Source organism: Pezoporus wallicus, unplaced genomic scaffold, assembly GCF_028554395.1.
Source record: "Pezoporus wallicus isolate ANWC-B61680 ecotype Strahan unplaced genomic scaffold, APGP_CSIRO_Pwel_v1 scaffold_3294, whole genome shotgun sequence".
Classification (NCBI taxonomy): Eukaryota; Metazoa; Chordata; class Aves; order Psittaciformes; family Psittacidae; genus Pezoporus; species Pezoporus wallicus.
Window position 1 is genome coordinate 10,579,942 of NW_026635478.1, and position 21,092 is coordinate 10,601,033.

General features: G+C 37.0%; 1 protein-coding gene across 6 annotated transcripts in view; it reads right to left on the bottom strand.

The window, feature by feature from the left end:
- Positions 1-2,455: 2,455 nt before the first annotated feature.
- The window catches only part of BMAL2 (basic helix-loop-helix ARNT like 2), a 38,095-nt gene continuing 19,458 nt past the window's right edge, over positions 2,456-21,092 (bottom strand). For 4 of the 6 annotated variants that reach the window (XM_057427773.1, XM_057427766.1, XM_057427758.1 and 1 more), the window contains 10 exons: positions 20,309-20,426; positions 19,332-19,475; positions 17,409-17,649; positions 16,393-16,499; positions 15,646-15,796; positions 14,424-14,479; positions 13,513-13,621; positions 7,778-7,865; positions 5,955-6,063; positions 2,456-4,695 (listed from right to left, as the gene is read on the bottom strand). In XM_057427773.1, the coding sequence (XP_057283756.1) occupies positions 4,559-4,695; positions 5,955-6,063; positions 7,778-7,865; positions 13,513-13,621; positions 14,424-14,479; positions 15,646-15,796; positions 16,393-16,499; positions 17,409-17,649; positions 19,332-19,475; positions 20,309-20,426 (1,260 nt within the window). In that variant the 3' untranslated portion in view covers positions 2,456-4,558. The other 2 variants (XR_008974719.1, XM_057427790.1) reach the window with 2 other exon arrangements.

Here is a 21,092-nt window from a genome sequence, read left to right on the forward strand (position 1 = left end):
GCGTATATAAAGTATGAGGGATTAAGAAACCAACTTGCTCATCCTATTTTGACAAGATGAAGACTAAGGAGGGAACCACTCCCGTCAAATAATTTTTATCAACTCATCTTAAACGACTTTGTCTAAACACTACAGCCCCAGTAGGATTGTCTTCTCTGTGATACAGCCCTATCTGTAAGATTATGAAAGAAGTAATCTTTGAAGTCAGATTTATTGTTTAGAAGTGTCGCATATTGCACAAGATATTATATAGTTCCAAGTTCTGCTGCTCACCTTCCACTCTCCTCTAGAAACACACCGATACACTTCATTGTTACAAAAGAGACCACTAATTGTGTTACTTTCTCTAGTCGTTCCAAAGTTTCCTGAGTTTTTGACACATCACTCATGTCAAGTCATGAATCTTTGGGTCCTGCAAATACCAGGGAAGAAAACTTAGCACCCAGACAGGGGCAGCACTGTGAGAGCAACAACCAAGGAAGACCTTTGCCACAAAACTGTTTATGATTTCCAAGGATTGTGTGTTTATTTCTGGAGATTTGACATGAAAACAAACGAAGAGTAAAAAGTTACCAGGAAAACTCGCTGCTTCCAAAGGACGTGAGAACTTTTGACATGTCTCAGGAAGTCTGTCTTTTCCTCACCAGGAGGGTAAGAAGCTTCTGAGAACAATTAAGCCAGGAACAAGCCAGTAAATTTGGTCATGACAGCCATCTGTCACAGTAAAAGAGAGCTATCTGGATCAACCTTGTAGAAATGAGGTGTACCCAGAACGTGCTGCAGCAGCAGTTCACCAGCTCATTCACCACTCCACCTGCCTTTTTTCACGCATCCTTTAATTCTGCTGCTCTGAAACATGGTTCTGTATCTTTTAAGCTGCAGGAACCTATCATCACAAGTATCTTCTTGACCTCTGTATTTGCACAGAACAAAAATCATTCTCATCAGGGATAGGGGAATAAAATTACCACCTTCAGAGAAGTCCTAAGTGGCACAAAGCTTTCCAGCTGATAACTACTTCCTGGAATTCCAAGACATTTTATGAATTTACATGATCGATGACAGCTCACAGAACAGAAGTAAAAGACTAAGTGGGAAAGGCCAGAAGCCAGGGTCTGGAGGGAATCAACATCACTTATGCGAGAATAAATGCTTCATTTCATTTGGATCATGAACAGGAATGCACTGCTGTGAGCAACCACTAAAATAACTAACTTTAGCCTTCTGTGCTTGTGAGTAAACCAAATTTTCCAATACTCTTAAAAAAGCATAAGATCCACAGAAAAGTCCAGAACTACAACGCACCACAGGAAAGAAACACGGACTGAAGCTCTGCTTTGAACCGTTCAAGAGCACAGCACTTGGCTAAACACTACAAGGAAATCCCAGAAAGGAGCTGCATCCAGGAGAGCTCAGAAAGGATCCCTCTGCCCCCACACCACCAGCTGTCAAATATCATTACAGGAAATGCAAAAAATTTCCTAAATAAAAGGTTTAATGAGATTCATCGCTGTAAGGCATGAGGTATTCCGAAACACTTTTAATCCTGTGTGCCACATGGCAGCCCAGGCCTTTCTGCAGTCTGCCTCTGCTCCAACTCAGGCTGCTGACAACCAGCTATTGCCCTCTGCCCAGCCAGACCCCTTGCTCATTCCAACAGGTGGAATTTGTCTCTACCACCTTCTCATTCCCTGCTCCTAATTCTGAGAATAATTTTCTCACGTTTTCCTGTCAACACAGGAACTAGTTTCCCAAATAAGCTGCTGCTTACATCTGAACTCCTCTCCCATCAAGATTTTCTTATCTTTAATTCTGTATGTGCCCTCAGTAACAAATTAGTTGACCTATCTCCAAGTACAACCCTGATAACTAATAAGGCTTTTAAGAGCCTGTTGATACCTGCTTTATCACTTAGCATACCTACCCGAAACAAGACTCTGGAAGAATGCATGCATTCTGTTTAAACAGCATCTTTCAGGTAGAGCCTACAGGCACTTTCATTTCCAGATGTGTTCCAGTGAAGCTTCAACACCAGGGTTTTTAGTACCCAGAAAATGGACATTGGTTTGGATTACTAAATTATCATGGCTAGGGAACATCATCTTGAGCTACTAAAATCCTCATTAGTTCAACCTCCCCATTTATATTTTCATGGAATGAGCCTGGGATCTGAAAGCATGCGTACTTCGTATTTAACAGCAGTGCATCAAAATAACATTTCATTGACCTGACTTAAACACATCTGTCAAAAATAAAACCTCTGTCAATATCTTACTAGAATTGTATTGGTACACAAACAGCAATAAGCACATACCATCTCAACTGTATTCAGAAAGTGTGTTACCTTCATCATTACTTACAAGTCACACTTTTTCTGTAAGACTGCTTTAAGCCACAACAAGTCACAAATCGTAAAGGGAGACTCTAATAAATTAATTGAGAGCCACAATACTGATCATTGCAAAATACTCCAAGTCACATTTTTGGTTTTATTTTTCAGAGAAACCCAAGAAGAATCAAAAAATAGTGGTTTGACTCTAGACAGTTATATAAATCTTGTGAAAGAGTGAATATGCTCCTTCAATAACAACATCTGAACAGTTTTCAAAAAGAAACTATGTCGAGGAAAGTCTGCATAATTTCAAGTTATTTATTTACTCATTTATCTGTGTTCGCTGCAGTATTTCTTGGTTTATTGTTTATTTCTATAATTAAATACAAAAAAGAAAATGCATTTTACAGTGGCAAAACCTGAAATTCTCCAAGTTCATTTATACAAATAGAGTTTGACCAATTCTTTAAAAGCGCCAGTTTATTTTTCTCATTTTTCTCCGTGATGTAGCCCAAAATCCATTGTCTGTGAAGAAACAGCAAAGTTTATTCTAATAAAGCTAGCGAACAGATAATTTTGGCCCCATGTCTGTAAAAAAAAAAACAAAACCTCTGACTGCAGGAAATCCCATGCAAAATCTATAGACTGAAAAATAAAAATCAACCCAACAATCCGTTCTAGAAAATCTGGACAAGATGTCACCAAAAAATTCATCATTTGCAAATAGGTACATATCTATAAGATACAAAGGTGCTCTGCCAAAGCATATGAAGAAGCCAGTGCATCACCAAATGATGTATTCCTTCAGGAAAGGGCCGTTATCCAATAGTGGAAGCCTGACATCTAGCGGCTACCACATCCATTTGTGCACACACCTCGGCCATCGCAAAAATAGCCAAATAGGCTGCCTCCCTTTAGTGTTAAAACAAATACCACAGTGCTTATGGTAGTACCTGTGGTTAAATGTCTGTATTACATATGCATGTTTTGAGTATCTTCAAATGCTTTCCTTTCACTACCCGAATTTAGAAACCAAAACAAAGCAGAAAACTGTGCTTTTATGAGCTATAACTGATGCAAAAAGTAATCTAAACCCTTAATACCAGAGATAAAAGATCCCGTTTATATATTAATGCTATATTGTTCTAATACAACCCATTAAGTGCCATGTTCTTGAGTAATTCTCTGTAACTGGGTTACAATTCTTGCAAAAGCTGTCTCCCAAAAGAAGGTCATCCTATATAGCATTTACTTACACACAGCACTATATTACACAAATACTTTTAAAAGTCACAGACTCAAGCAACAGAAAATCACCCTAATCTCTCCAAAAACATGGAGAGGACAAAAGATACTATAGAACATGTTTGCACTAACAGACAGTGCTAGCCTCACGCTGGGACCAAGACAATCCAAACTTCTCTAAGTTAGTAAATAACCCGTGGCGAGACCAAAGTGCTTTATTACAGTTCTAGCATTACTTTTCTTAGGTTCTGTGCACTGCCCCTCTAATAACACATTACAAATAATACAAAATAGTAATTAAAATTTTGTTGATCCTTTCTTACACCCTTATTATGTACTGGAGAAATGACCATTTTTTTCTCAAAACATTATGTTATGGTGCTCCAATGCAAATCCTTGCTCCCAGAGCTGTATGCTTTATTTTTACTTTTGACTACAAAAATTGCACTTCTGAAAGGACAAGGAATCACAAACTGCTTCATCTGAGTATTACAATACCTTATTTTACAAGTGTAGTGTGTGCAATTCATCATTGCAATGAAATTTAATAGTTACAAATAAACTGTGTAAGTACAGTACGCTCTACAGAAAGCAACACGGATAATCAATATTCTACCATTTGAAACAAAAACAATAAATAGAAGGTTTAAGTATTAAAACTAAGAAAAAGTATTCCTGTACACTGTACAGTACCTTTTGGTTAAAGCTTCTTAGCAAAAATATAGTGTTTTAAGCATTCCAGTTACAGATGGTTCAATATTAAAATTTCAAGGTTTCCCCATCATGAAAAAAATATTGCATTTTTCCATAGGTGCATCAGAAGAAACTGTCGCTCTCTGAACAAGGCTTCAGTCTTTAGAAATATACAGACAGTAAGTATGAATTCAAATGAGACATTACAAAATTATAATACAGTACTGAGGATGTATGGTTGTTGTGCATTACGGATTGTACATTCCTTCTTATTTTGAAAAAGCAAAACTAGAGAGCCCATTGTATATCACTGAGTTCCGCTGGATCCCCAAGTCCTCCATCAGCCTCCAAGTAGTTCATAAGAGCTGTCATAGCAGTGTCATCATTTTCACATATTGCATCAAAGTCCAGCTGAGAATTACCACCTGTAAAATTATTAAAACATTAATGCAAGCAGTACAAAGCATGAAGAATATGGTAACTTTCAAAACATATTTGTTTTTAAATAGCACCTTCCTCTGAAGTTAAGGCAAACATATGTTAAAAAAATAATCAAGTAATAGAAATAATGGCTATCCACAAACGGTTACAAGGACATAGATAACTTGATTTAAGACAATGACTGAGGTCTTTGGCTGATCCCTTGGACCACCTCCAACTGCTAGCTAGCAAAACTTGTATCCATGCAGTAAAGTTCACATCACTGAAGGAGAAAACTGCGTTCTACTTTATGTCACTTTAGTGAGAAACACAGTTGTGTACCTGAATTCTCATCTGATGTATTCTGCCAGATGAACTCCTGAACCTTAAGAGTTGCTATGTGTTAGCTCTAGAAATGAACACTATACCCTTGCCTTTAACAAAAGTAAGGTAAAATGCTTTGGCTCAAGTATCCATGAAAAACATTTCCTTGCCTATCTTAGATAACTGTTGTTGGTTTGGATTTCTTTTTCAAACACTTATTTGAGGATTAGCTGTTTTTTTTTTTCCTTTGGATTTTTTTGATACAAAGAGCTCATAGTGAAACTGGAATAAAGTTGTAGGTTATAAATAAGTAAAGCTCTAGTAACGGAAATGAAAGACGGAGATGGAAAAGTTTCTATGAGATGAAATACAGCATAAGCATAAACGTTACTTTTATAGCACTTTGCCTTTTATATTAAAAACAACACAATAGAATTCTCCTCTTACAATGCCAGGGAATTCTATATCCAGACAAACCGCTGCTTTAGTACACACTTGAACTAAGGGATAGGGAAAAATAAAATTCTTTCTAAAACGTTTTGACTAGCCATTTGTATTGACTATTCACAGCTTGCAGTTAAGAAAGAGATGAACTGCTTAAAGGATGAAAGTTTACAAGTTCACAAATTACAACCAGTTCCATTGCATTGAAATTCTCTATTTTCTTGAGAGAGAACTAGTAAGTACCTAATTAAAACCGTGGCAATGGTAGATTTCTATTACGCAATGTTATTTTTGTCACAAAATTCAATCACCGATCAAACTTTGCTGCTTGTCTTCCAATGATAACACATCAGTTTTAAGTCCTCTCCTCTTCAGACAGACAAACGTCTTTACAATTTACACATGGTTGTAAAGTTGTGCACTCAAAAATTACACCATTATCAGAAATGTCTTCATGTGCAACCCTCAAAATACCTACAAGAGCAACAAATCTTACCAAGGAGAGGTTCATTACTGGGATATGGACTAGCACCCTGGTTTTGTTCTGAAGTCTCTGTAACTTCTGACTCCGAAGGACATAACTGAATCAACTCTTTATTTGGCACCTGAAAGAACAGAAGTAGTAAAAAGGACAGAATTAAATCCTGAATTTAGTCACAATTATTACATTTCAGAAACTTAAATCACTGTCAAAGTATTAAGAACTAACTAAATTAAGACTATGCAGATCTACTGAATTTAAGAATAATTTTTACATAGGACTGGACTTGGCTTAAGTAAAAGGTGCTACTTATACATCTGTATAAGTATACTTTACAGTGATAGCATCTTTTTTGAGGGTTCAATATTCAGCAAATAGATCCAGCACAACAAATTGTACTGGTATATACATTCCACGTCTAGTACCATAAACTACAAATTCCCAGTGACACCATGTTTGTCAATGTTGACACATTCTAGCTAAAAGATAAACAAACAAAAAGACCTCCATACCTCCCATGTTCTATATGCATTAAAGCATATGAATTATAAACTTTTCTCTATTGTTTTGCATTTTGTTACCATCGTGATAAAAATCTTTGCTCTTCAGAAAAATTAGGCTAGCAACGATACGGATGGAAGTCATTCTAACCCAAACATACCAGGAAAAAAACCCAACCTTTTTAAAAACCTTTTGTTAATTGTTTCATGTAACTCCAACATGCAATTTAAGTTTCTTGGGCTGCCTGGCTTGTGTATATTCTACAAGGAAATTAATAAAGTTTAAATGCCTTACAAAAGCATTTTAGGAACAAATGGGATATCAAAGTATAAAAATAAAGAAAAACCTTCAATGATTACAATGAAATTATCCTTATGATGAGATGCTGCAAGACTTAGAGAGTTTAGTATATATGAATTCAACCAACTCTTAGGGAGAAAAACCTGCAGTAAGGCATAGGAGAATTGGTCATAAAAAAGGGAGGAAGCCAAAAGGGAGGAAGCCAAAACAATCCCTAGTCCAGAACGGAATTGTTAGGAAATGGAAATTGCAATGGGAAGACAGACTGTCTTTAAATGGAAAAAAAATTACATTCAAAGAAATGCTGATGGAGAAGTAAATGTCTTTTCATACAGTGCACAACACACAACACAGCATGTACTTAAGAAAATATCTAATTATTCCATAGGTATGGTCAGTATCTATGATAGTTATAGTTTGTGGTGTTACCAGCACTATTAGATTAGCAAAACAGCATATTCCATCAATTTTTAGAAGACTAAGTTTTTACTCTTTTTTATTTTTACTTTTTTCAAAGTAAAAATTTGAAACATTCAAGAACTGAGAACCTACAGCAAAGACTTTTTAAAAGGGTCTTCAAGAACACTAAAAGGACAAGTTAGAGAAAACAAGAACTAATATTTTATTTATATTTAGGTTGTCAACAGGTAAAGACATTTCTACCCTCTGACAGTTTTTTAGCAGAAGTTTTAATGCAATTCCAAATCCAGAAAAGTCCTTATCACATGAATCGCATTCATATTTAGCATATTGGTAGAGCTTCAGCAGAGATCCTAATAACTGAGTGGAGACTGCAGTGTTCTCAGGCTTGGGAATAGACCCCTTAAGACTAGAACTGATGCCCCTGTAAGTGAGGATGGAACTTTTAGTGCTGTTGCATCTCTGAAAAGATGTTCACAGTTGCCAGGTAGTTGGGCAATACCTTACAGGGCCTTTCACAAAAATGTAAGTCATGGTAATTTCATTCCAACAGAGGCTTTAAGCTAGCTGACATTAACGTTTTATTTTCAGATTTTTACAGGCAGTGACATACTCACATTGCTGCAGTTTACAGTTAAAGCTGGAGAAGGTGACTTTCTCAAGAGATGTGATGGACTTAACTCCTCAGATGGTGAAGAATGTAACCTAAAATTGTATATGTTTAGTTGATTTATCAAGTGACATTGATCGTCAACTGAAAAACAGCCTATTGCAGAACCCACCAGACCTCCCCAGTGATGAAGCACAAGCCAGCTAATCTGAGACAATGTTGTCTTAAATTCTCCTAAAGATTCCAAATCTCCTGGTCCAAGTTTTGATAACACAAAGACATCAATAAAGGCCAATGGTCATAATTGCTTGAGCACACTTTCATTTTTTCTGTTGAATCACCAGCACTGGCAGACCAAAGAGTAACAGGTTTCAGAATCATGCACACCGAGACAAATAGGTACATTTCAAATACATCTAGCATACAGACAACATAAGGAGGTTCTGCTAAATGACAGAGAGAAAACAACACATACTTCTAACGTTCCCTCTACTATTATTTATATATTATATATATTTATATATATTATATATATCTATATATTATATACTATTTATACCTGTCTTTCCATATTTTCAAATTATTCCAACTAAAGACTTTTTTTTAGCAGAATTCTTGAGATACTGCTCAACCTCCCTCACCGAATGTGCCAGATACAAAACTAACAATGAAAGTGTCATAACATGGCCCTTTGAACAGCTTGCTCCCATAGAATCATAGAATAGTTAGGGTTGGAAAGGACCTTAAGATCATCTAGTTCCAGCCCCCCTGCCATGGGCAGGGACACCTCACACTAAACCATCTCACCCAAGGCTTCATCCAACCTGGCCTTGAACACCTCCAGGGATGGAGCATTCACAACCTCCCTGAGCAACCCATTCCAGGTGCCTCACCACCCTTACAGTAAAGAACTTTCTTATATCCAGTCTAAACTTCCCCTGTTTAAGTTTGAATCCATTACCCCTTGTCCTGTCACTACAGTCCCTAATGAAGAGTCCCTCCCCAGCATCCCTATAGGCCTCCTTCTGGTACTGGAAGGCTGCTATGAGGTCTCCATGCAGCCTTCTCTTCTCCAGGCTGAACAGCCCCAACTTTCTCAGCCTGTCTTCATACGGGAGGTGCTCCAGTCCCCTGATCATCCTCGTGGCCCTCCTCTGGACTTGTTCCAACAGTTCCATGTCCTTTTTATGTTGAGGACACCAGAACTGCACACAGTACTCCAGGTGAGGTCTCACGAGAGCAGAGTAGAGGGGCAGGATCACCTCCCTCTACCTGCTGGTCACACTCCTTTTGATGCAGCCCAGGATACGGCTGGCTTTCTGGGCTGCAAGCTCACACTGAAACCGCCTCATGTTCATTTTCTCATCAACCAGAACCCGCAGGTCCTTCTCCGCAGGGCTGCCCTGAATCTCTTCTCTGCCCAACCTGTATCTGTGCCTGGGATTGCTCCAACCCAGGTGTAGGACCTTGCACTTGGCATGGTTAAACTTCATGAGGTTGGCATCAGCCCACCTCACAAGCGTGTCAAGGTCCCTCTGGATGGCATTCCTTCCCTCCAGCTTATCAACCGAACCACACAGCTTGGTGTCATCGGCAAACTTGCTGAGGGCGCACTCAATCCCACTGTCCATGTCACTGACAAAGATGTTAAACAAGACCGGTCCCAACACCGATCCCTGAGGGACACCACTCATTACTGGTCTCCAGCTGGACATTGAGCCATTGACCACAACTCTGTGTGTGGCCAGCCAGCCAGTTCTTTATCCACTGAGTGCTCCATCCATCAAATTGATGTCTCTCCAATTTAGACACAAGGATGCTGTGTGGGACAGTGTTGAATGCCTTGTACAAGTCCAGGTAGATGACATCAACTGCTCTACCCCTGTCCATCAGTTCCGTAGACCCATCATAGAAGGGCACCAAATTGGTCAGGCAGGATTTCCCCTTGGTGAAGCCATGCTGGCTGTCACCGACCACCTTGTTTTTCATGTGCCTTAGCATGCCTTCCAGGAGAATCTGCTCCAAGATTTTGCCAGGCACGGGGGCGAGACTGACTGGTCTGTAATTCCCCGGGTCATCCATTTTGCCCTTCTTGAAAATGGGGGTTATATTTCCCTTTTTCCAGTCATCAACTACCATCTACCCTTGCTCTTCCTAACTCCCAAAGGACAAGGCTATAGAAAAATTAGGGTAGCCTGGATGCTTCTGTTTCTGTCATTTCATCAGATCTGAAATGTGCTAAGGCACTGAAGGAAAGATAGAAAATGGATGAATAAATAGTCTATCAAGAGCTGTTTGTGGTGAATATTTGTTTTCCCTATACTCCAATTTCCTATGTGCCATTTGATAAGCACTACTGACATCTCTAAAAGCCAGGAGAGAAACTCCAGACTGAATAGACTGTTTTAATTGCATTGCTGTAACTGAACTGATCATTCATTAGATGCCAATTCAATTCAAATATAGCTGTAAATAGAGCTGTAGGCATAGTCCTGGAGTTTTTAAGAAAACTTGATCATGCCTGATGCACAGCTTGAGAGCCATCTGTATCTTATTGGTATTAAAAATGCAGAGAGCAGATTCAGGTAAGAAATGCACTCATCCTACTGGATTAGGTTTGTAGTCAGAAAGGTATTTGATGAAAAGCAGCTGCTGTTAGCCTCTGTTGATCGCTCTTTTGTCCAATTCTGATTCCTTCAGTGTGTGCAAAATGATAACTTGATTTCACAGAAATGAGAAATGAAGAAATAGCATGAAGTTCTGCTCTTCAGCAGGAAAGAAACACAGCCTCGTTTTCAGTAACAACTCTGGAAAAGTGAACTACATCTGGGTGCAAGCAACTACATCCAGACATTTCCAGAAAGTCAGTTCTTACAGACTGCTTGTGGTTCTTAGAAACACAAATACCAGGACTTTCAAGGTGTAGCTTTGAAGAAGATTTTCAGAGGAATACATTCATTCTTTCATCATTCAGTGAATTTAGTATTCATCTACTTCAACTTGTTTCCTTAAGCTGATGACACACATATGCTCACATGGATAAGCATTTTCAGCAAAAGTCAGGTCATTTCAATCAAGAACATCACACTGAAGTGTCTGAAGCATCTAGAACAAGAGTGCAATTAAGCTTTCGGGTCATGCATGGGATCTTAACAGTCAGAGATGAGAACTTCTGCCAACTTCTTCAGTCTTCAGAAAGATATTAATAGATTAATTTTATTATTAAGTGACTCTCCTTCTGTCTAGGTGGTACTGATGAAAGGACATTAACAATGGTATTTCCAAAATGTAATACCCCATCTTTGCTGCTGCTGGTACCAATCCTTTTTTTGTTGCTAGTGCTTTCTTCCTCCTTTCTGGAGAATTCCAGCAAGCTGCCAACGTGCCTTGTGGTGGATTTATTTTCTGTTGTTGTTAAGTAGCAATTTTTTTCCATCACAACTGAAATATTTATTCTTTTCTTCCTTGCACTGAAAATGAATGTTTCCCTGTTCAATTTGACTATTCTAGTAAAAGGATGTGGCTTCACAGTTGGAATGCAATTCCAGAATAATGGAAACAGAGTAAGAAACATCTACCACTTTCACTCATCACACTCTTCAGCTCTGACCACGGTTTTCACTGTTTCAGAAAATTAAATACTTTTTTCTGATGAAGAGACTGCTGAAAAAATGATGGTAATCCTGGACTTCAGCATGGATTCATGAAGGGGAAATCACACTTAACCAACCCTACAGCCTTCTACAAGGAGGTGACTAGCACAGTGGGTAAGAGGATGGCATTGTACGTTGTTGATGTTGACTTCAGTAAAGCTTTTCACGCTTTCCCTTAACCTCAACAGGTGAGCTGATGCTTACTTCTGAAACAGCAGAAACTGACTTAAGTGATGGCACACTGATATACCTATAGACTGGAGGACAACAGGCAGTGCAGCCCTGCTGAAAGAGACCTGGGGCTTTTGGTTGATGGTAACCTCAATGTTAGTCAAAAACATACCCTGACAGCCAAGTAGTATCCTGAGGTGCTTTAAGCTAACCAGTCAAAAGAAGGGATTGTCCCACTATATTCAGCATTGGTGTGGACTCACCTGAAGTACTGTATACTGATTTGGGCTCCACAATATAAGGATATAAAAATATTAGAATGTGTCCAAAGGAGGGCAACAAACATGGCAAAAAGACTAGAGGGCATGACTTCTGAGGAACAGCTGAGGATATTGGGTTTGTTCAGCTCAGAGGAGAATAAGAGGTGACCCCATTGCTGTCTATGACTTCCTTATAAATGGAGAGCAGAGAGGGAGGTGCTGATGTCTTTTCTCTGGTGTCCAGCAGCAGGACATGGGGAATGGCTTAAAGCTGTATCAGGGAAGATATTAAGAAGATCATCTTCACTGAGAGGATGGTCAACCACTGGAACAACCAGAGAAGTGGTCGTGACCCCACACCTGTTTGGACTTCACTCTTAAATATATGGTTTAACTTTAAGCTACCACATGTAATGTCAAGAGTTGAACTTGATCCTCATTGGTCCTTTCCAACTCAGGATATTCTAGGATAGAGACCTATTTCTTATACCATTACCGTTGTTGCCAAAACTGGTGTACTTATTCCTGGAAGACTTAGTATTACTACTCTTTCAGATCCAGTTGCAAAACTGCAAGTGGAAAGAACTACATGAGACCTTGAAACGAACTGGTCTGTAGACAAAAAATACCTTGCCATTTGTTTACCTGGTACTGGAATTATAAGATCTAAAGTCTGAGGGACAGCTTCATTACCCAAAACTAAGACTTACATAACTTCTCCTGTGCTGATGACAGTACCGTTATCCTAAATCTGACCTTAACAAAAGTAGTTAGATCTGATGAAGCCTTAATTCCTAAAAGAGTTGCGAGTGAAACAGACTTTCTGTGCATGTGCATCCCAAAGTCATGAAATTAGGGGGCTCAGAGACTTCTTAAAAATTGTTTTTAGACAACAAATGATACACTACAAACTGACATAGAGTAATATGGCAAGTCAGGCATCACACAAAAATACTCTGGGTACACATCACAAAAAAATACTTAAGGTATCTTCACATTAAAATCATGTTTCTTCCTTTCAAATTCCTTGCCTAAGCTGTGTACCTGCTAACACTAGTTAGTTTTAAAAGGGCCAATCTTTAATTCCCCATTTGAATCTTGTATGGATTCCCCTTTGGAATGATGCAGTGAGGTTTTTTTTAATCTATGGATGGGTATGGGAGGGAATTGTGCTATCACTTTTGCCTGCATTCAGGATAACCAGGCAAAGGACAATACAGGCTATGAAAGTGCTCCATTGGGTACTGTTTCAAGGAAAGTTCCCCTAGCAGAGCAGCACTATCAGAAAAATACAAACATTACTCACAGACAACTGATTTTCCATTCCCAAATGATTTATCTACCCATTTCAACATCATATGAAGCAGCTGCACCACAGTTAACACTTTTGAAGTCACAATTAAATAATACTTTCACTAACAAAGGAAGCTGCATGCCCAGAACAAAACTATTTATTGACATCAGTGATGCTTTCTGACATGTACGAGACTAACATTAGATTATAACCAATCAGTATCTCATACAGCCACTGCTCAACCTAAAAATATTTATACATATAACACAATAAAAACGAAACTTGAACAACCCTCACATACTGCCATATACCTCTTCCCTATCTTTACTTAAAAGCCTAATGCATGATGTTAAGCATTTATTACCTTTGCAATTCTAATATTTCATTTGCAATTTCAGTTCCTATACTTCCAGCACCAAGAACTGTTCCAGAGGACATTCCAGGTACACTTACTAAAGACTGTTTTACAGCATCTACAGTTAAAACAAAACAAAACAAAAAGAAAGCCTTAAGTCTGTAGCAGTTTCATTACAGAGCAAGGACAATCATGCAAGGATTCATTTTAAAGCAGTTTTTGTTCTATATCTCTTATTTTCAGAAATTAAATTCTTCAAAACACTGACTCATGGGAGAGGGAGTTGTCTCATTTGTAATACAAAGATAAGTTTATAGTGTATTTGTGAAAACTCCCGATCTCCATGAAATTAGCTTTAATCATTACCACCTCCAGTCTTACAGACAATGCAAAACACATGAAACAAAAAACCCATTGAATTTTTCAAACTGAAAGCAGTTATTAAACAGAATAATTTCAAAAGCAAAAATAAAAAGCCTTATGTAAAAAAAGATAAAAACCTTATATAAAAAAGATAAAAAATATATAGAAATCAGAATCCATGCACAGCAGAAAAATTTTAACAAAATATGTATCAATATCAGCATCACCCTCTATTCTATAGGTAAATTCAGATAGTACAATTGCATTTCTTCTGAAAACAAGGCAAGATATGAACAGAGGCTGTGACAGAGGTATAATATCCTATCCTATATTATAGGATATTGGTATTATAGTAGCTACAGTAGAAGCTGCTAGAAGGAAAAGATATGATATAGGCTTTTCTGATCAGAGTTATGTGAATGATATGAATTAGGATGCTGTGAGTAACTAGAAATTTTCACCAGAATTAGCTTTAAAAATAGTTAGTATTTCCTTGTACACAACCTAGAATAAAAAAGATTCCATGCACTATGATAACTGTAAGAAGCAACACTTGCCTTCTGCAGGCTGGGAACTGTAGAGGACCTCATCTTCAGCTGACTCGTTATGACCTCTAAGATTTAAATGAATTAAATTATTTTAAAGACCCCAAATCAGCAAGTTTTTCACAGGGAAACCCCAGCATATTTATGTTTGATTTCAAGAAGAATTTTACACAGAGAAAAAACTAACATCCTCAAACTAGTAACATCTTTCTATGCTCAATACTTTGTACTGTTTCTGAAGCATTGGATGAAATATCATTTTCACTTATTCTCCAAATAAAGAAAGGCCAATATAGTTGTCTGTGTGCCATGACAAGAGAACAAGAACACTATATTTACTACTAGGAGGCAGACCAGCTAACCAGAAAAAAATGCTACAAGGACAGGCCTTTCACCAGCAGCCTCTGCCTACCTTCCTTCCTCCAGACAGCTGCAGATGCCCAGAGCTCAAGGGCAGGCAAAACCGGCCTTTGGCTGTTGGATAGCATAGACTGCTTTAACTGCTCTTCTCTGTCTTCTTGAAGAAAAAGGACATGGCCAAAACAGACATGTTGACTTAACACATGAACCAGCTACAGAATGGGTAAAAGGCCCCTTTGACATCTCAAAAACCCAGTCATTGGCAAAGATCCTCAGGATCACTGGAACAATCAACCCAAATTATAACTCATTTGCAAGTCACAGAAAATGAAAAAGAATTAAAAAGAAGAATTAAATACAGACTTTAGTGTCTCACAGGCTCCTCTCCTGCAATCAGCTTGGAGATGATCTTTTTGTCCTGCCTTGCATTTCTACAGTCTATCAGTCACGCTTCTCCACATTCTCACATGCAGTAGGTAGGGTAACATTTAAAATTAGGTCAACTGACATGCAGTCTTGTAAAACTCAGAGGGAAAAGCAGAACTAACTTCACAGTTCCATTTATTCATATCTACTTTTCTTAAAAGATCCTTCATTTCTGCCTTTAAAGGAATTTTTCACCTCTTTTAGTTTTGTTGGGTTTTTTTTTTCTACTGGGAAACAGCAGAGTTTTCAGAGTCAAATCCATGACTTAAGCCTGAAATAAAAATAACCGGTGAAGGCAAAAAAATGTTCTTCCAGGCTACTCAACCACTTTTTGTGCAGTGCTGATATTTTCTAGTCTTGTTCTGCTTCATAAACAGGTTGCTTCCTGTTAATGCTAACTGCAATTAAGACAAAAAGATAACATGGGGAGGTCATATGAATTACTTACAATACCACAGTGTTGTTTGATACAATGTATTCCAGTTCTTTGGTCCATGGATTCATGAAACTAAACCACTGACTCTTTAAAGTAACAAAAGTCCCATCTTTTGCTCTAAATTTGTAGGAATTTGTAAATACTTTTTCTTTATTCTGCAACACTAAATAAGAAAGGAAAGTTACAATCACCATATTTATTCTTGGAAAGATAAAGTTTAATAACAATAAAAATCTGTTTCATAGCATCATAAAACCAAAATGGTTTTGATGGCCAGTAACACAAACTAAATGCCAGAACAACTGACAGGGCAGGACCCTTACTAAACCCAAACTATAGTTTCAGCAATGTTATTAATCTTAAATTAAAGCCCAAGTAGTATGCTTCTGCAAACCGCTAGTAGGAAGCCTCCCGACTTCGTGAACTATCATAATCAATGTCTTTAATTATATGATTAGCACACTTGCTTTTCAGGATTCTTTCTTCATTCTTTTAAAGAAATTAAGCAGAGGGTTGAAAGAAGCATTAACATTATTCCCTTGCAGTTAAAGCACCGCACCAAGATCCAAGGCAACAGAAGTTTCTCTCTGCTTTTACCACAAGCTTTATGCAGGCATGTCTTAACACAGATGTGGAAAAGGACAATGCTAAGATTGTTTAGTTTTCTTAATTCTCAGCTTCTGATATTTGATTTGTAGAGTTTTCACACAGCAGGTAAACGCAGTTGTAAGTAGTCTGGGAAGACCAATTATTTTGTACCTTCTTTATGTTTTTCAGCTAGATGATTGTGATCATCTTGATGGCAGTACTCATAACATGAAGTTCCTAGAAGCTCTTGTGGCAGATACCCTAAAATTGCTGTTGCACTGTTAGAAATAAAAACATGAACTACAGCGGATTCAAACAACTGCAAAGCTGTTTTCTTCAGTATCAGATAAAGCAGAAAATTAATATGTAAAGAAATAGATCCTTGTATTCATGTTTGGGAAAAAGATACAGCATTAGTATAGGTCTAAAACAACAGGAAATATTATTTGCTGGAAATTATCCATTTGCAAGGAATGACAATTAAAAGACAAAATAACAGTGTTTAAATATGCAAACCACAAGTACACACAAAATACTTTTGATCATTAGGTCTTCCCATTAGACAATCAATGGCCATGTAGGAGTCATTAAAAAACAACCAACCAATCAGTAGTTGAATTTTGCTCTGCCACTTTAAGGAATAGGTTTAAACTGTCACTGTTAGATGGTAGACAAGATGACCGAAAGCAATAAAAAGCTTCCAGTGACAATAATGACTCAGTCTCTACATCAAATAAAAGTCTGCTATAGGAAGTTCAGGAAATAGGAACTTCACTTTCACTTCTAATGAAATAATTTGGTACCTCATTTAGATAGAATGTATTTGTTCCAAACAGTAAGATTTAAAGAAGTATAATTTTTGGTGAAGCATTTATTGCTTAAGTCATATACATCACTATGAAGCTCTAACTTGAGGTTTTTTCTTTATGAATAAGTAAGTACATGAGTGCATTTTATGACACTTTAATCTTGCTACCTCACCTTTTCCTATAGGACAATACACTTACTTTTATACATTACATTTTGTTTGACAAAAAACCAAAGCACAAGTACTCATAGTTTCAAAATGAATTGCACCTAAAAACTCTATCCTGTCTGCGAAATCACAGTTTTGACCGAAAGGATGAAAAAAATTTAACTTGTGGTGCCACTGTCATTTTCTCTTCATTAAAAAACAAAACGCTTACCGCTGATCTACATAAACAAATTTTCCATCCATGGCAAACCGTGTAACAAATTCTGTTGCTTTGACTTTTATCTCTCCACTCTTCTGCGGAACAATATAAGGGTGTAACCTCCCAATTGCAACAAGACAGTTAAAGTTACTACAGTCCTTTTCCACATCAGTTTCCTCTTCTACTCCCACCTCATTAGGAGGCCAGTTCTTCATATACCCAGTGCAATGAATGGTACAGTATTTTCTGTGATCTAATGAAAAGCAATGAAATAAGAAGCAGTTACGGTTCAAAAAGTAAACTGAATTACCTTCTTTTATTCTGTTCACTGTAAGACCACAGCAACTATATTTTATGTTTACCTACAACAACTGTACAAAACGATAGATATTTTTACAGAGTACTTTTAAATTAATTTTGTACAACTTAATTTCAGCTTACCTGGAGAGAGCACTTCTAACCCTATGTAAGATTTAGGAAGGTAAGTTATAGGTGTTGGTAGTTCAAACACAGTCTCACAGAAATAAAAGTAAACCAACCGCCTGGTAACCCACAGATCACTTTCTCTTTATATGGCTGCATATGTATTGTAAATGAAAATGAACTAGAGAGGCCCTCTGTAGCTTCCAAATCAATTCACCTTTTGTGAACATGATGACCTTAACATACTGCAATTGCTAAAAGAACTGGTCAAGAGAGCAACCCAAAACGACCCAGCTTGTTTTCTATTTATCTCAGGCTTCTGAAATCCTCAATTCTCTGGGAACAAAAATATTTTATAAATCTTAAATTACAGCTTACACTGTCATTCATCCCTATGGCTGGTAGACTCTCTGATGCCTATGTAACATACAAATACCCCCATACACATCAAGGCATAGAGATGACATTATGCGTCCTGAACTATCTTTTTTGAACTATCATTCAAAAAATTGCCAAAGAATTCTTGATACCTTCATTCTGAACAAATTATGCTTTACACAGATTCAATTTCCTATCAACTATGCAAAATGAAAAAATGAATTATCTACTATGACTTTGTCACAATTTCTCAGACTGTCAAAGCGCCTTCTCTGAATACTGCTTTCCTGAAAAACATTTATAACAGTTAAATTCTTATCTCACACCAAGTTAGCCGGCACACCAAGGGAGACTGCATTCTATTTACTTACAATTACAGACCTATTTTAACATTTACTATTACAGACCTATTTTAACATTTACTATTGTATAGCATATCTCAACAGCAACAGGTTACACTGAAAAACAAAAAAGTAGGAGGATTTATTCAGGGACAAACAATTTCAGCACACCTTTGCAAAAATCAATACTAAGGTATTAAACAGAAGCCAGAAATTCCATTTTAAAAAGATCCATTCACTGAAAACTTTACAAGAGTCAACTGCTGTACAGGCATACCAAAATATGAAGTAGATTAAAATTATTGCAAAAAAAATAATGGAATTACACTGATAAATTAACTTTTAATAGTAGAAGAAAAAAGAAAATCATACTTTTAAGTACACAACACAGAAAAGTAAATTAAAAAAAAGTTGGTTTACTTGCTTTTTTCCTTCAAAACAGTAGATTTTGCAGGCCTTATTCACACAGGTATCTTCAAGACACAGGTTATTTAGTTTTCTCCTTCTGATCTGCTCCAGTGCTTTACAAAATTTCCCTGAGACTTCTAAAATTTGACTACAACAAACCACGCACTCTTAAACAGCCACTATAACTTAGGTTCCTCCCTCCTTCTTTTCCAGGAGTAAATAGGGAGGAGAAAGAACACAAACTGTATTTCTAGTCGCTAGTATGTATCTACACTCTTTACAGCTACTTTTGGTGATAACTACAAGGGTCACACTACTGACTCAGAACTTGAACATACCAATTTCAAGACAGAAAGCTCCCACCTTATCTACACTGTTTGAATACCTTTCTTATTTGAGTTGGGCAAGCATTCCTTTTCTTCTTTGACTGTGGTCCTGCTACATTTTATCCGACAGAAGAAGGAACGGCGAGCACCAGAATTCAGTCGAACTGGTCCAGCTTGAAAATCTGTGTGTACTTGCAAGCCAGCTTACAAAAGTTCAGTAAAATAGTTTAAAAAACCCAAACAAACAAAATCCAACAATAAAACTTCAGAATACAAGGACTTTTTTTTCATTTCAGCTTCCAGTACATTTTCCTTACTGTTTGCCTGTCTAAATTTGTCCTTACAATTAAAAATGAGAAAAGTTTAACTTAAATAGGGCACAGAAAATGTGACTGTCACAGAGATTCAAAAACTAGAAAGAATTATGACACTATTTTTAAAGCCTCTTGATATTCTGAATGGTATTTTAATAAATAAGCTTTATAAACTTTCAACTTCTATTTGGTACAAGGAAAAACTGCAAAGATGCTGATAAAAGCCAGCTATTAAACAGCTATTAGCTGCACAATACATAATGCTTTCCATATTAGAAATAACTGTAAACAAAATAAGATTTGGTTAAATTAGGATTGACACTTAGCATTTTCAGAGAAGACAGTGATTCTTGATATTGAAGTATTTTATCCCATGTTCGACTACATCAGGTCTTTTGTATTGACAAGACCTATCAAATACAAGAAAAAAAAGTAGTATGCCTGGTAGGAAGAGCATCAGACCACATCTTGCTAAATGTTTAACAATGCAGGTTTCAGTAATTCTTATTATCTAAAAAAAAAAATCTTTTCTGGGCTAGCTTTGAAACTGTAAATGCATTCTAAGCAGTAGATAAGCAGTCAAGTATGTTTGGTTCACAGAAATTATACCTCAAGTTTGTACATCTATGCACATATAAACACATTAATATAGCCTGTATAATAACTAGATTTATTAACATGCCTTTAATAAAAAAATTTGAGCACTTTCAAATATGACTTACTTTTCCCATCTACGAGCTTCTCCCTCGGAGAGACATCCGAAGAAGAAAGTTGCTCCTTAACTTTTGCAACATCTTTTGGATGCAAATAATCAAACAAACTTTGTCCAATTAAACTGGCCTATTTAAAACAAAATAAAAAACAAAATCACCACCCCCAAAAAAAAAGTTATAAGAACCACATCATTTTAGAACATGACCCTACACATACTACTTTTCTCAGAAAAACAACTTTCTACACTATTAAAAGTCAAACCTCCCAGTTACTCTAACCATCAATATTTTGATCCTCATTTAATTTCCGTTAATATTTTTAATATACAATTTTTATAAAAACAGGGTAGTAAAAGCATTTTTTTACTTCTCCTTTGAAAAATAGCAAATTTTAGCAGGCATTAAGAAAGTTCTGTAAAATCAAATGTTAAATGTTTTATTTACACACATAATATGATTTCTGTTAACAAGCAGTATGCTAGATTTGAATTGCAACTAACTTTGGATCCACACTACTTGCTATGTGATCACTGCATACATAAAAAGGGGAGCACTTTTCCAATAAGCCAGAGTCAAAAATTAGTTTAATGAAAAGCACCTAAGAAAGCAGGATAAATGTACAGCCTCTTTCATTAGCCTAGCCCCCATCTAACCCAATTACCAAGGGAAAATGCTGAAAGGGGCAATGACCATAAACTAAAACAATACAAGTTTCACCTCAACATGAAGAAGAATTTCCTTACGCCGAGGGTGGCAGAGTGCTGAACAGGCTGCCCAGGGGTTTGTGGAGTCT